The 14,515-nt window shown below is 46.6% G+C and overlaps 1 protein-coding gene across 9 annotated transcripts in view; it reads right to left on the minus strand.

Annotated features, from left to right (window-relative positions):
* The window catches only part of astn1 (astrotactin 1), a 266,863-nt gene that overhangs the window by 134,271 nt on the left and 118,077 nt on the right, over window positions 1-14,515 (minus strand). For all 9 annotated transcript variants that reach the window (XM_029725719.1, XM_029725716.1, XM_029725713.1 and 6 more), the window contains 2 exons: window positions 9,719-9,885; window positions 7,627-7,821 (listed from right to left, as the gene is read on the minus strand). In XM_029725719.1, coding sequence (XP_029581579.1) covers window positions 7,627-7,821; window positions 9,719-9,885 — 362 coding nt within the window. The remainder of the gene's footprint in view (window positions 1-7,626; window positions 7,822-9,718; window positions 9,886-14,515) is intronic.

Raw genomic sequence — 14,515 nt, forward strand, 5'->3', positions numbered from 1 at the left:
CCAGTTACAAAGATTTTAGAACAGACAAATAATGAAACCCAATCTGTACAATAATGATATAACTACAGAAGAAGAAAAAAGAATACCCCTCATGTAGCTGAGCAATGGCTTTGTACAGCACATCTAAAGTATACATCTACTCATATTAAGTTGCGTTCTTTTGACTTGATGGTTAACAGCCACAGATGTAAACACAATAATAAACAGCATGATTTTTAAATGCTCAAAACATACATTTCCAGAATTGTGTTGAAACAGGAAAGGGGTGGGATGCAGTTACAAACCCTTCCTATTATTCATCACTGAGTGAAAAATAACTGCTTCTATGAAAGGAGCATTACGTCATTTCCACGTTCCAAACACACATGCCTGACTTGAAGCAACATTACTCATAGTCAATGATTGAGCATCACACTCCCATTACTTAATATATTATCAAGGCACAAGGCGAGACCCAAATGCAGACACAGGAGGCAGATGGTTGGAGTCTTACAATGTTTATTAATCCAAAGCGGTAAGCAAGAGAATGGTCGTGGACAGGCAAAAACAAGGAGGTACAAAGTGCCAGACAGGCTCGTGGTCAAGGCAGGCAGAATGGTCAGGCAGGCGGGTACAAAGTCCAGAAACAGGCAAGGGTCAAAACCAGGAGGACAAGAAAAAGGAGAATACAAAAAGCAGGAGGATGGGAAAAACGCTGGTTGACTTGGAAACATACAAGACGAACTGGCACAGAGAGACAGGAAACACAGGGATAAATACACTGGGGGAAATAGGCGACACCTGGAGGGGGTGGAGACAGGTGAAACAGATCAGGGCGTGACATATATCTTACAACCACCTCTGAAATAGTCATTTATCCCTTCGAAGTCAATTACATAATGTTTCAGAACTGTAAACAGCAATAGTCCTATCGATACTTCATATCTATAAGCAGTGTTAAATATACTTTAGCTTCCAGGGACTTAGAACTAGCAGGAACTGGATGTAACTGTAAAATGGCTGTGCATATTGTCACGACTCCTACCGAAGGTGGCTCCCTCTCCTGCTCAGGTGGCGCTCGGCGGTCGTCGTCACCGGCCTACTAGCTGCCACTGATTCCTTTTTGTTTTCCCCCCTTTTCGTTATTAGGTGCACCTGTTCTTAGTTGGGCTATTAGCGGGCTTTATTAGCCAGTAGGCCCGCCTGCTCTGTGCGCGGGATTATCTTTCCATTGTATGCTGTGTGTGATTACACGCGGTTTGTTGCACATTTTTCAGTGTTTTACGCAAGCTGTGTTTTGTCCCGTGTGTTTGGGGCACTTTGCTTTGTTGTGCGCTCTGTGCGCTGTTTGGGTTGGCTGTCGTTTTGTGTGGAAACCTATTAAAGCCCATACACCGAATCGCTGTTCTCCTGCATTTGATTCCTCATCTACCAACACCCACGTCTTACACATATTAGCTAAAATCATCCCCTTTGGGGGCATTTTCTGAAAATGAAACCTGACCCTCCATTGGAAACACTGAAATAATGCCATTACATGCCAATTCATTTGTATGGCCGTTCCCTGGCCGGGGGTAAGGAAGAGGAACACATTGTTAACAGTCATTAAAAGCATGGAAATTAGACTCATACATATCAAATATGTTGCTTTAGGCATAGTATAACAATACTTATCTCCTAAGCAAAGAAAATTGAGAAAAGGGTATTTATAATGCACCTTGGGCCTAGAGGGTAAAATGGTTTGAATGTGCCATTGTGATTAATTTGTATTGTCAAGAAGAAGTTACGCCTGTATGAAATATGCCATTGTTAAACTGGCTTAAAGCCAATTTCATATTAACATAGTCAATTGCCAAACTGTATCACAAATTACAGTTCCTGTGATCTAAAAACGGAAAACCAAGAGTTTAATTTAGTGAGTTTTCTTTGGACTTTGGAATCTAACAAAATAGTAATAACGGGATGAGGTGAGCATAGATGCCAAAAAACTATTTCAGTATTTTTTCAAGATCAGAGCCAACCAAAGTTAAAATCTTATTTAGATAATATGTACATCCTTTTTTTTTTTTTTTGTCATTTAGCAGACGCTCTTATCCAGAGCGACTTACAGTAGTGAATACATACATTTTTTATTTTTTGTACTTGGCCCCCCGTGGGAATCAAACCCACAACCCTGGCGTTGCACACACCATGCTCTACCAACTGAGCTAAGGGAAGGCTGTTGCTTTTAATGACTGTTAACAAAGTCTAGGTCACTTTGAAAGAGTCTGGGTCACTTTGAAAGAGTTCATGTCCATGTGCCTCTTCTTGAGTAATAGCTGGGAAATGAAAAATGTAACCTTTAACTGTTTCAGGCTTTCAGCCAACTTTATAATTTCAACTATGACATACCTCAGTGATATTTTTGACTTTTTGATTATGATATATACATTTTTTTGTATTCCTAATATCCTAATATGTATTCCCCTCCTAATATCAGACGACAAGTGATGGAATGGGGCTGGGGTAAGAACTTTACAACGTCCAATAATTGAGGCAATGCCCTCCAGTGTTTAATATAATCAATCTAGCTCACACAGAAATTGTATATTTTAATTAAGCGAGTAGATAAAGGTGTTCCTCCTCTGAGGGGGTGAGAGGAGACACCCCACCAAGTAGTTAGGAAATGTGGTCTAAATCACAATCCCAAGCAGCCCTAATGAGAACAAAGGACACAAAAATATTCATTAAAACCTGCTCTAAGCATGTTGTGTGGAGTAATGAGAGAGAGAGAGAGAGAGAGAGAGAGAGAGAGAGAGAGAGAGAGAGAGAGAGAGAGAGAGAGAGAGAGAGAGAGAGAGAGAGAGAGAGAGAGAGGCCTTGGAGCCAAAGGGAGGAAATAATGAGAAGAGGTTGCCTTTTTAACTCACATTATTCTAATGTACTTCACTGCCTCCCTCAGAGACATTTAGATCTACCAGTGGGAAATCGCATCACTACTAAGTCTGTAGACATACAAAACAGCACCAGCCATCTCAGCTAAGATCCCATCTCTTCTCTCTCTCTATGCTCAAGGGAAAGAGAAGAAAAAATGTTTAATGGAATATCCCCTTATGTGCTCTTGTTATAAAACTCTGTGTCCTGGCCGGTCTTGGCCACATAAAAGCTCCGGCTAAGATTGTATGACACCTCTTATTTACCTCCAATCCTCCACAGAAAATTCTAACTTTTGAAATAATAATTACCAAGCCGACTCTGAAATTCAGCGGGAGCGATTCAGAAAATGACAACTACCTTTTTAAAAAACATGAAAAGTGTTTCAGAGGCTGGTGAGCATGAAAGCAGGGCCCACAGCTCTGTGTGGATAGAATCAGACGCAGCTCTGTGGCACAGCCTGGAGCCTGGCCATCCAGCAGACTCTGCTCCTGCTGAGTGGGTACAGGCTAGCCTCATCTTATTCCTGCAACACCGGCTGTGAAGAGCCAGTGGGCACCTTCTCACTCTGCTAGATGTGTCCTTTAATTTCCTTCCCTTTGTTGTTCCAGCCAGACTAAATAAAAAGGTAGGGGTGGGATGCCTCTTTTTCAAATGAATAAAAGATCAACAGTCATACTTGACTATGAGGAAATGTGCACATTTGGTATAGTTTGTGAAACGTTTTGTGTACAGTAGAGTGTGGTAGAGGGGAGCTTGGGAGTTTGGAGAACCAAATTTCCGTTTCTATCCAGCAGCTATGTGTTGTTTCTGTACTTTTCTGGATTTTTTCAGGATAGTTGAAGTTTCCTTACTTTTTGCATGCTACGTTAATGATTAGACAGTGTTAAAATTGGACTTCCTTGCCTTTCATAAGTTTACTGTCAAAGAGTGAAACAGATGCTTTGTGACACTACAGAACCGTGGGGTGGAGCTTTTGATGAAGCGCCAATGAAACTCCAAGCACCAGGCTGGTATGAAACAGAATAATCCACGTTTTTCTCTCCTTTTTTTCCAGGATGTCTCTCACGGTGATTCTCTTCGTAAACCATGCACGAGTCACACAAGGGCTTATTCCTCTCCATGGGGTGTCAGTCAATGGACAACATTTTATTTCTGCCGCTAAATTGTATTTATCTGGATAATGTTAAGACTATACCTCAAGTTAAAATACATTTTTCTCATTTAAAATAATATAATTAAAAATGTCACAAAATTAATTAATAAACCACAGCATTTAATATCAGTAACATTAGCATTTGTTTTTATCATTGAGAGAATGTTTATTCATAATACTTTCTAAATTAAGTTTGAAGTTCCCTGCAATACTACATCATCAGCAGTAATCTTGTAACGCTCGTCGTCGGGTGATAAGGAAGCGGACCAAAGCGCAGCTGGGAGCGAACACATGTTTATTTAGACACAAATAAACACGTTACCAAAACAGACAAAGAATAGACGAAATGTTAACTTGCTCAAACAACAGAGGCAACAACCCACAAACATCGTGGGGGAAAAGGAACTTAAATGTGATTCCCAATCAGACTTCACAAGCGACAGCTGTCTGATTGGGAAATCACCCCCGAGCCCAACATAGAAATAAAACACAAAGAAAGGCTATAACCAAAACATAGAAAATAAACCATAGAAATGCCACACCCTGACCAAAATAGCAGAGTTCACCTGGTCAGGGCGTGACAGTACCCCCCCCTCCAACGGTGCGTACTCCCGGCGCACCAACCTAAAGTCTATTAGGGGGGGGACCCGGGTGGGCGCCTCACCCTCGGTGGAGGCTCTGGCCCCGGGCGTGTTTCTCCCCCTGCCTCCACCCTAGCCCTACCCCTCTGGCCCGGACTGGACCACGGTGGAGCGGCATGCTCAGGCTCCGGAGCGGAGCCGCCGACAGGAACAAGACTGGTCACCGGTGGACCGGACACAGGCCGTGCCGGACTGTGGACACGCGCCGTGGGCCTAGTGCGGGGAACAGGGACGGGCCGGACAGGACCGGGGACACGCACCACCAACCTGGTGTGGGGAGCAGGGACGGGCTGGACTGGACTGGGAACACGCACCACTGGCTTGGTGCGGGGAGCAGGGACGGGCCGGACTGGACTGGGGACATGCACCACTAACCTGGTGCGGGGAGCAGGGACGGGCCGGACTGGACTGGGGACACGCACCACTGGCTTGGTGCGGGGAGCAGGGACGGGCCGGACAGGACTGGGGACACGCACCACTGGCTTGGTGCGGGGAGCAGGGATGGGCCGGACAGGACTGGGGACACGCACCGTGGGCTTGGTGCGAGGAGCAGGGACGGGTCGGGCCGGACTGTGGACACGCACCGTAGCCTTGGTGCGGCGAACAGGGATGGGCCGGACAGGACTGGGGACACGCACCCCTGGCTTGGTGCGGGGAGCAGGGATGGGCCGGACAGGACTGGGGACACGCACCACTAACCTGGTGCGGGGAGCAGGGACGGGCCGGACAGGACTGGGGACACGCACCACTAACTTGGTGCGGGGAGCAGGGACGGGCCGGACAGGACTGGGGACACGCACCACTAACCTGGTGCGGGGAGCAGGGACGGGCCAGACAGGACTGTGAACACGTACTGGTGACCTGAAGCGTGGAGCCGGTTTAGCCACTCGTCCTGGCTGGATGCCCATCCTAGCACGGCATGTGCTGGGCATGTCCACCGGACGCACTGGGCTGTGCGGGCGCACTGGCGACACAGCGCGCAACTCTGCATACCATGGCTTGGTGCGGGGAGCAGGGACGGGCCGGGCAGGACTGTGGACACGCACCGTGGGCTTGGTGCGGGGAACAGGAACGGGCCAGACAGGACTGTGAACACGCACTGGTGAACTGAAGCGTGGAGCCGGTTTAGCCACTCGTCCTGGCTGGATGCCCATCCTAGCACGGCATGTGCTGGGCATGTCCACCGGACGCACCGGGCTGTGCGGGCGCACTGGCGACACAGCGCGCAACTCCGCATACCATGGCTCCTCCTCCAGATCTTCCCTCTGCAGGTCCTCAATCAACTGCCTCATCATCTTCGTCTCTTCCTCCGCCGTCATCCCCCATGAGAGCAGTGGTCTGGGCTCTTCCTCTGCCCTTCCGGACCACCCCATTAGCCCCCCCAAAAAATTTTCTTGGGGGTGTTTTCCGGGCCTCCTCGACCGCCGCCTGCGACTCCGTCTACCGGCTGGCTTTACCTCCTCGACCTGGGAATCCTTCCGCCAGGGTCCTCTCCCCAACATGAACTCCTCCCAGGTCCAGAACTCCTTCCCCTCGCGAGCCCATCTCTCGCGCTCCTTTTCCTCCCGCTGCTTGGTCCTGGTTCGGTGGGTTGTTCTGTAACGCTCGTCGTCGGGTGATAAGGAAGCGGACCAAAGCGCAGCTGGGAGCGAACACATGTTTATTTAGACACAAATAAACACGTTACCAAAACAGACAAAGAATAGATGAAACGTTAACTTGCTCAAACAACAGAGGCAACAACCCACAAACATCGTGGGGGAAAAGGAACTTAAATGTGATTCCCAATCAGACTTCACAAGCGACAGCTGTCTGATTGGGAAATCACCCCCGAGCCCAACATAGAAATAAAACACAAAGAAAGGCTATAACCAAAACATAGAAAATAAACCATAGAAATGCCACACCCTGACCAAAATAGCAGAGTTCACCTGGTCAGGGCGTGACAAATCTCTACTTCCCAGTACTATTCCTCCAGTGTACAAAAGTTTTGACTATTTTCTTTAGTTTCCAATTAATTGTCACATCAGTATGGCATTCTTGTGAGACTTAATGAACCCAAGGTAGGCACCAGTGCAGCAGCGCAGCAGACCCTTTGTTCATTGCACATTCAAAGTTTCATCTGCTCCAATTACGTTCCATTACACCAAACTGGCTCCTGGTCACTTTTAATTCACTTCTTGCCATCTTGTATAATTAGGGTTTGCATTAACCATGGCTCCCCAAAGAGGCTTTCTCCAGCACCATGTCTGGCTGTACTCTGCACAGGAGCATTTTGTACTTTTCAAAGTCTGTCTGAAACCCCGGCTGTCTCTCCCGGTGCTTTCAAAATGAGATCAGAGCATTTGAGATTTAGCTACAGTACTTGATGATATTAACTTCCCCTTGTTCGCCTTCCTCGAGCATTCACGTGACATATTGTAAGTGGATGCACTGCCTCTGGCTGCAGGATCCATGTGCACCCAAATTACATTTTCAGGACCGTAGATGATTTCCGTGACCTGACTTCCTGACTTCAGCGGAAAGGAAGCATCGTGAGTGGACGATGGTAATTAAGCAGCCCACAAAGCATGCTGCCACAGAACTCATATTCACAAAACAGAGCCTGCTGTGCATTTCTTTAGATATTAAAATCAGATCTTTAGATCCTCATTCACAAGATACACTGTATTTAGATGTACATCATTTTGGTAATTTTCATTGTGGACAGAAGATGCCATACAGTACAGATTAATCTTCTGAGTGCATTAGTCTCTCACCTTGCGTTAGTATACTATACATCTCTGCCCATTGTATACATTCATTTAAATGTTTTATAAATACATTTTTTCCTCTAGCTGAGGACCAATTAAACAACCATGGATCAACCGTGAATCAACCATGAATCATTCCTATTTTATACACGAGCTATAACCCATGACACAACTCATACATTACCTGAAGGTAGCTTTGAGGATCTGCCCAGAGGTGATCTCCTTGGTGTGGTTGTTGTAACCATAGAAGAGATCCCCAAAAACGGTTTGGTTGGCTGGGATGTCAGCTGTCTCCCCACAGTCCAGTCCCTCGGTACAGGCTTCAGACAGGGGCTGGCAGGAACGACCATCTTGACCTTTCTTGTAATCCTCAATACAACTACAACGACAGCCATAAAAAAAGGGGAGCAGTGTGAGCTGATGTGCTCTTACATTATATTCAAATATACTGTGTTTAATCTACATTATACACATAGCTTGTAATAAATATAGTCATATTCAGGGTTTAGACCGAATTCTGTTTGCAATTCAAGTCAATACAGGGATAAAAATGAGGTCGTTTTTTGACTTATACTGGAAACCGATTTAATTGAATAGGTCCCTTTGGCTGTATTTACACAGGCATCCCAATTCTGATCTTTTTCTCACTAATTGGTCTTTTGACCAATCACATCAGCTCTGAAAAATATGTGAAAAGATCTGATGTGATTGGTCAAAAGACCAGTTAGCAGAAAAAGTATCAGAATTGGGCTGCCTTAGTGACTGACTGAAGAGTACATGAAATTCCATCTTGACATTATGTGAACATCACTATGGCTATCTGTCAGGATTATTGACTTATTTTACTTGTGTTCATGGATTCACTATTTACTCAGAAGTGCACCACTTTATGCCTGAGTTCAAGGAGATCCACAAAATAGGCCTCCTCATGATTCTAGTGTGCCAATCAATTCTAGCTTTGTTGTATGGTGCTATTAATTAAATTCAGTGAACAAAAAACACCCCATTTCATTTTTCAAAAAGGGAATAATCCAAACAGTGAGTCCTCTCGACTCTTTCATATTTATGACACTTTGACATTCCAGTGTCTAGAGAGCTCTGTAAAATATATCAAAGGCAATGGGCCTGGGATTAAAGTGAAATACCCTTTCTTCATGATGACACTTCTTTCTACAGGAAAGTGTCACTAAAGAGGGTTAGATATATTTGGTCCATAATGCAGTCCAAATCCACGACGCATTTAAACTGGTTCACTTTCCCTGTCATATTATCATGTTTCATATGACAGACAATTAAGCACGTTTGTCACCTACAGTCAGAAATACTTTTGTGTCAGGAGAAGACTTGACATTAAAAGAGAGGTCAAGAGATCTTTCTCTTTTAAGAAACAACCTCTCCAAGGCGAAGAGACAAATCACTCTGAGTGACTAACGCACTGCACAGCTGACATTTAAAAGACATACTGGTGCACTTCGCTTTCCTACTAAAACGATGTCATGACAATGACATCACCAGGAATCTACTGAAGTGAAAAACAAGGCAATACTAGTACTACACATTGTTAGGTTCTGATTATCAAAGTAAGAACTCGACGGACACTATGAAAGCTTAAACCAAGTTCATTCATCCCAGAGGATCGAACAGCTGAACCGACAAAAGACATTCACACAAGCACTGATATTTAACCCTTTCTCCTATGCTGAATCTCCTCCTACACATCTGAACAGCCAATGATGTTCAGAACCTTAGTGATATCTGTCCTTCCTCCTTTCTTCTGACCTGACCTCTGCCCCAAAGTGCTCACTCCTCCCCAACTCACGGCTGTCATGTTGACTCGTACCAGACGGTGTCTTTCCTCCTCCCATAGGATCCCTGATGGCTAACAATAACATATCCTGGCATAACGTAAAGGTTATAAATTACCCTCTCTCCCTCAGTGAAAGGAATAAGTATATTTCATGATTTCATAAGTCAAGAAATCAGAACCCAACAACATTTTGGTAGAACTGACTAGGTATCCCCTTTCTAGGTATCCCCTTTCCCTTCCCTACTATCATGGTATTGTTTCCTACACTGTAAACTGCTGTCCTCCTTTTTAAACACTTTAGGATATGACACTGTTATATCAGTTCAGTGCCACAGAGACAGGGCCTGCATACCAAATAGCACTGTATTTGCAGCACAGTGCACTACTTTAGTGCACTAAAAAAGTAGTGCACTATGTAGAGAATAGGTTGCCATTTGAGATGCATACAAGATCAGTAGTGTTCTCTCACCCGCAGAACATCTGGATGTTGTAAAGGGTGGGGTCGTCCTCCAGGGGGGCGAGCTGCTGGAGGCACAGTTGTTCACAGCCTCCGTTAAAGCCGTCAGAGCAGTCGATGCCAATGTGGTGGTCGTAGCAGCCTGTGCCATCCTTCATGGGACTCAGTCCAGGAGGGCACTAGAAAGAATGGGAATAAAGGATACAGGATGTCACAGAAAGTCAAAAACACAGATCAACTAAAATACACTAGGGATGTGATCTGGTTCCATATTGGTCAAATGTAATCATTTTACAGATCTTTAGTTCACACAGAAATAAGTAGAGATCAGACACATCCAGATCCCATGTGTGTGTACAAATTGTAGAAAAGTGGGTTAGCAAAATGAGAGAAAATCAAGGTAACGGCTTTGATTATATTTTCACAAACAACATTCGGTGAACTCTGTCACACCACAAAAGATGTGCTGCTAACAAAGATATATGAGGCATAAATTCACAGAGGCATCCAGAACTTCTACAACTCTACACCTGCTTCCAGAGTTACAAAGACTCCCCTATGCTTCTCAATGTCACGTCCTGACCATAGTGAGTGGTTATTTTCTATGGTAGAGTAGGTCAGGGAGTGACAGGGGGTGTTTGTCTGTTTTTGTATGTCTATGTTCAGTTTCTAGTTTTGCATTTTTATGTTGGTGTTGTTTGGCATGACCTCCAATTAGAGGCAGCAGGTTGTCGCTGTCTCTAATTGGAGGTCCTATTTAAGTTGATGTTTGTTTCACATGTGTTTGTGGGTGATTATTCGTTGTGAGTGTATTTAATCCTCCTGCGTCATGGTTGTTGTTTTGTGTATATTTTGAAGTGTTTAATTGTTGCATTCGGTTTCACTGGTTAAATAAATATGTGGAACTACGAAAACGCTGCATCTTGGTCCGCTCCTTCAAACAGCTGTGACAGAATCACCCACCAAAGAAGGACCAAGCAGCGTGGTAAGGAGCAGCAGCAGTATCTGGAGGAATGGACTTGGGAGGAGATTTTGGCTGGTAAAGGACCCTGGAGGCAGGCTGGGGAGTATCGTCGTCCGAGGGAGGAAATCAAAGCAGCAAAAGAGGAGCAACGATACTACGAGGCTCTATATGCACTGAAAGGCAAGGCTGAGAGGCAGCCCCAAAACATTTTTAGGGGGGGGCACAAGGGGAGTTGGGCAGAGTCAGGATGGAATCCTGAGACAACTTCCCGTGCTTACTGTGGGGAGCAAGTGATGGAGCAGACACCGTATTTTGCAGTGAAGCGCACTGTGTCGTCAGGGCGCATTCAAAGGCCGGTGCGAACTGTGCCCACACCCCGCAGTTATCGAGCGGAGTTGAGCATCCAGCCAGTGCGGGTTGTGCAGGCCGTGCGCTCCAGACCTCCAGCGCGCCTCCAAGACCCAGTGTACCCTGTGCCTGCTCCACACACTCTTCCTCCAGTGCGCCACCATAGCCCAGTACGTCCTGTTCCTGCTCTCCGCACTAGCCCGAAGGTGCGTGTTACTAGCCTGGCGCCTCCTATGCCAGTCCCACATAGCAGACCTCCAGTGCACCTCCAAGGCCCAGTGTTCCCTGTGCCTGCTCCGCACACTCTTCCTCCAGTACGCCTCCATAGCCCGGTAAGGCCGGTGCCTGCTTTGAGCACACGGTCCGCAGTGCGTCTCCCCAGTCTGGTGAGACCAGTTCCAGCGCCCCGTAGGAAGCCTCTAGTGATAGTCAATGGTCCGACGTCTCCAGCAATAATCCATGGCATGAAGCCTCCAGTGATGATCCATGGCCCGGAGCCTGTAGTGTTAATCCATGGCACGAAGCCTCCAGTGATGATCCATGGCCCGGAGCCTGTAGGGAGGATCCATGGCACGAAGCCTCCAGTGATAATCCATGGCCCGGAGCCTCCAGTGATGATCCATGGCACAAAGCCTCCAGTGATTATCCATGACGCGGAACCAGTAGTGATGATCCATGGCACAGAGCCTGCAGCGAAGATCCCCAGTCCGGAACCTACAGAGACGCTTCTCAGCCTGCAGCCTCCAGCGACGCTCCTCAGTCCGGAGCCTCCAGCGACGCTCCCCAGTTCGGAGCCTCCAGCGACGCTCCCCAGTCCGGAGCCTCCAGCGACGCTCCCCAGTCCGGAGCCTCCAGCGACGCTCCCCAGTCCGGAGCCTCCAGCGACGCTCTTCAGTCCGGAGCCTCCAGCGACGCACTTCAGTCTGGAGCCTCCAGCGACGCTCTTCAGTCCGGAGCCTCCAGCGACGCCTCCCAGTCTGGAGCCTCAAGCTACGCCTCCCAGTCGCGAGTCATCAGCGGCGGTCTGCAGCCCCGAGTCATCAGCGTCGGTCTGCAGCCCCGAGTCTTCAGCGGCGGTCTGCAGCCCAGAGTCATCAGCGGCGGTCTGCAGCCCAGAGTCTTCAGCGGCGGCCTGCAGCCCAGAGCCTTCAGCGGCGGCCTGCACACCAGAGCCTTCAGCGGCGGCCTGCACCCCAGAGCCTTCAGCGGCGGCCTGCAGCCCCGAGCCTTTAGCGGCGGTCTTTAGCCCAGAGTTTTCAGTGGCGGTTGGTGGTCCGAAGCATCCGGTGAGGATCCATGGTCTGGTTCCTCCGGACATACAGAAGCGGGGGGATCAGCGGGCAGTGGGGGTACCACGCCCGGAACCAAAGCCGCCGCCATAGACAGTTCTCACCCACCCTACCCTCCCTTTGTGTTGTGTTGTTTTTTAGGCGCGGTCGGCGTCCGCACCTTTGGGGGGGGGGGGGGTACTGTCACGTCCTGACCATAGTGAGTGGTTATTTTCTATGGTAGAGTAGGTCAGGGCGTGACCGGGGGTGTTTGTCTGTTTTTGTATGTCTATGTTCAGTTTCTAGTTTTGCATTTCTATGTTGGTGTTGTTTGGCATGACCTCCAATTAGAGGCAGCAGGTTGTCGCTGTCTCTAATTGGAGGTCCTATTTAAGTTTATGTTTGTTTCACATGTGTTTGTGGGTGATTATGCATTGTGAGTGTATTTGATCCTCCTGCGTCACGGTCGTTGTTTTGTGTATATTTTTAAGTGTTTAATTGTTGCATTCGGTTTCACTGGTTAAATAAATATGTGGAACTACGAAAACGCTGCATCTTGGTCCGCTCCTTCTAACAGCTGTGACACTCAAAGCAATTTTTCAGAGGCCAGTGAAGCCAAATTCATGTTTTCTGTCAGACATTCCTTCAAAGGGGACTTTGATGGGATGATACTTAACAAGGCACCCCTGGCTGTAGAAAAGAGGAAAATACTCTGTTTGCCTTCAAGCAATAAGGAAGCATAAGTAACAATATATTTATTTATTTACTCTCCCCAGTCTCCAGTGCCCATCGATCCTGGTCTCATCCCACTGGGCACACACTGGTTGACTCAGTGTTGTTTCCAAATTACGTTGAACCAACATGGAACAGGCGTTGAATTGACATTTGTGCCCAGTGGGATGACAACAGTAGTCGGTTGAAAGAGTAGGCTGAATCCTAATACCTCTAGCTCAAACTGACACATTTTGATGGGGATCAAACATGAACCAGTGCATCAATCGACTCTAAGGGGTCACACATGAATTGGAACTTCATAAGTTGAGTCAAACAGAAGCACTGAAAATCCAGAATTGTCCTACATCAGGCCCTGTGGAGTTTCAGTATTAAAGGTAGACTGACTCAGCGATATGACGTAGATACAGCATAGTGGGTCAATTTCTGCAGCAACTAAGAGCGTTGAAGTGCGAGGCTCAACTTCTCTGCGGTTTTAGTGCTCTGACTACGACGCTCTAAACAGCATGAAGTAAACCCGTGCAAATGCGCAGATACTTTGTATGACTGTGTGTGAGCGAAGTCTGGCATCTCGCTCATCTCAATATGTGCGGTGCTACTTGTGGCAACGTCATTTCGCTGAGTATTTCTTTAATATAAGATTTCAGATTGTTTGCACCTGTAGATGTTATGTACAATTGAAGTCGGAAGTTTACATACACGTAGGTTGGTGTCAATAAAACTTGTTTTTCAACCACTCCACACGTTTCTTGTTAACAAACTATAGTTTTGGCAAGTCGGTTAGGACATCTTCTTTGTGCATGACACAAGTCATTTTTCCAACAATTGTTTACAGACAGATTATTTCACTGTATCACAATTCCATTGGGTCAGAAGTTTACATACACTAAGTTGACTGTGTTTTTAAACAGCTTGGAAAATTCCAGAAAAATATTTAATGGCTTTAGAAGCTTCTGATAGGCTAATTGAAATAATTTGAGTCAATTGGAGGTGTACCTGTAGATGTATTTCAAGGCCTACCTTCAAACTCAGTGGCTCTTTGCTTGACATCATGGGAAAATCAAAAGAAATCAGCCAAGACCTCTGGGTCTTTGCTTGACATCATGGGAAAATCAAAAGAAATCAGCCAAGTCTGGGTCATCCTTGGGAGCAATTTCCAAACGCCTGAATGTACCACGTTCATCTGTACAAACAATAGTACGCAAGTATAAACACCATTCACACCACGGCCCACGCAGCCGCCATACCGCTCAGGAAGGACACGTGTTCAGTCTCCTAGAGATGAACGAACTTTGGTGTGAAAAGTGCAAATCAATCCCAGAACAACAGCAAAGGACCATGTGAAGATGCTGGAGGAAACAGGTACAAAAGTATCTATATCCACAGTAAAACAAGTCCTATATCGACATAATCTGAAAGGCCTCTCAGCAAGGAAGAAGCCACTGCTCCAAAACCGCCATAAAAAAGCCAGACTACGGGTTCGCAACTACACATGGG

This window comes from Salmo trutta, chromosome 31 (assembly GCF_901001165.1).
Source record: "Salmo trutta chromosome 31, fSalTru1.1, whole genome shotgun sequence".
In the NCBI taxonomy this organism is placed as follows: Eukaryota; Metazoa; Chordata; class Actinopteri; order Salmoniformes; family Salmonidae; genus Salmo; species Salmo trutta.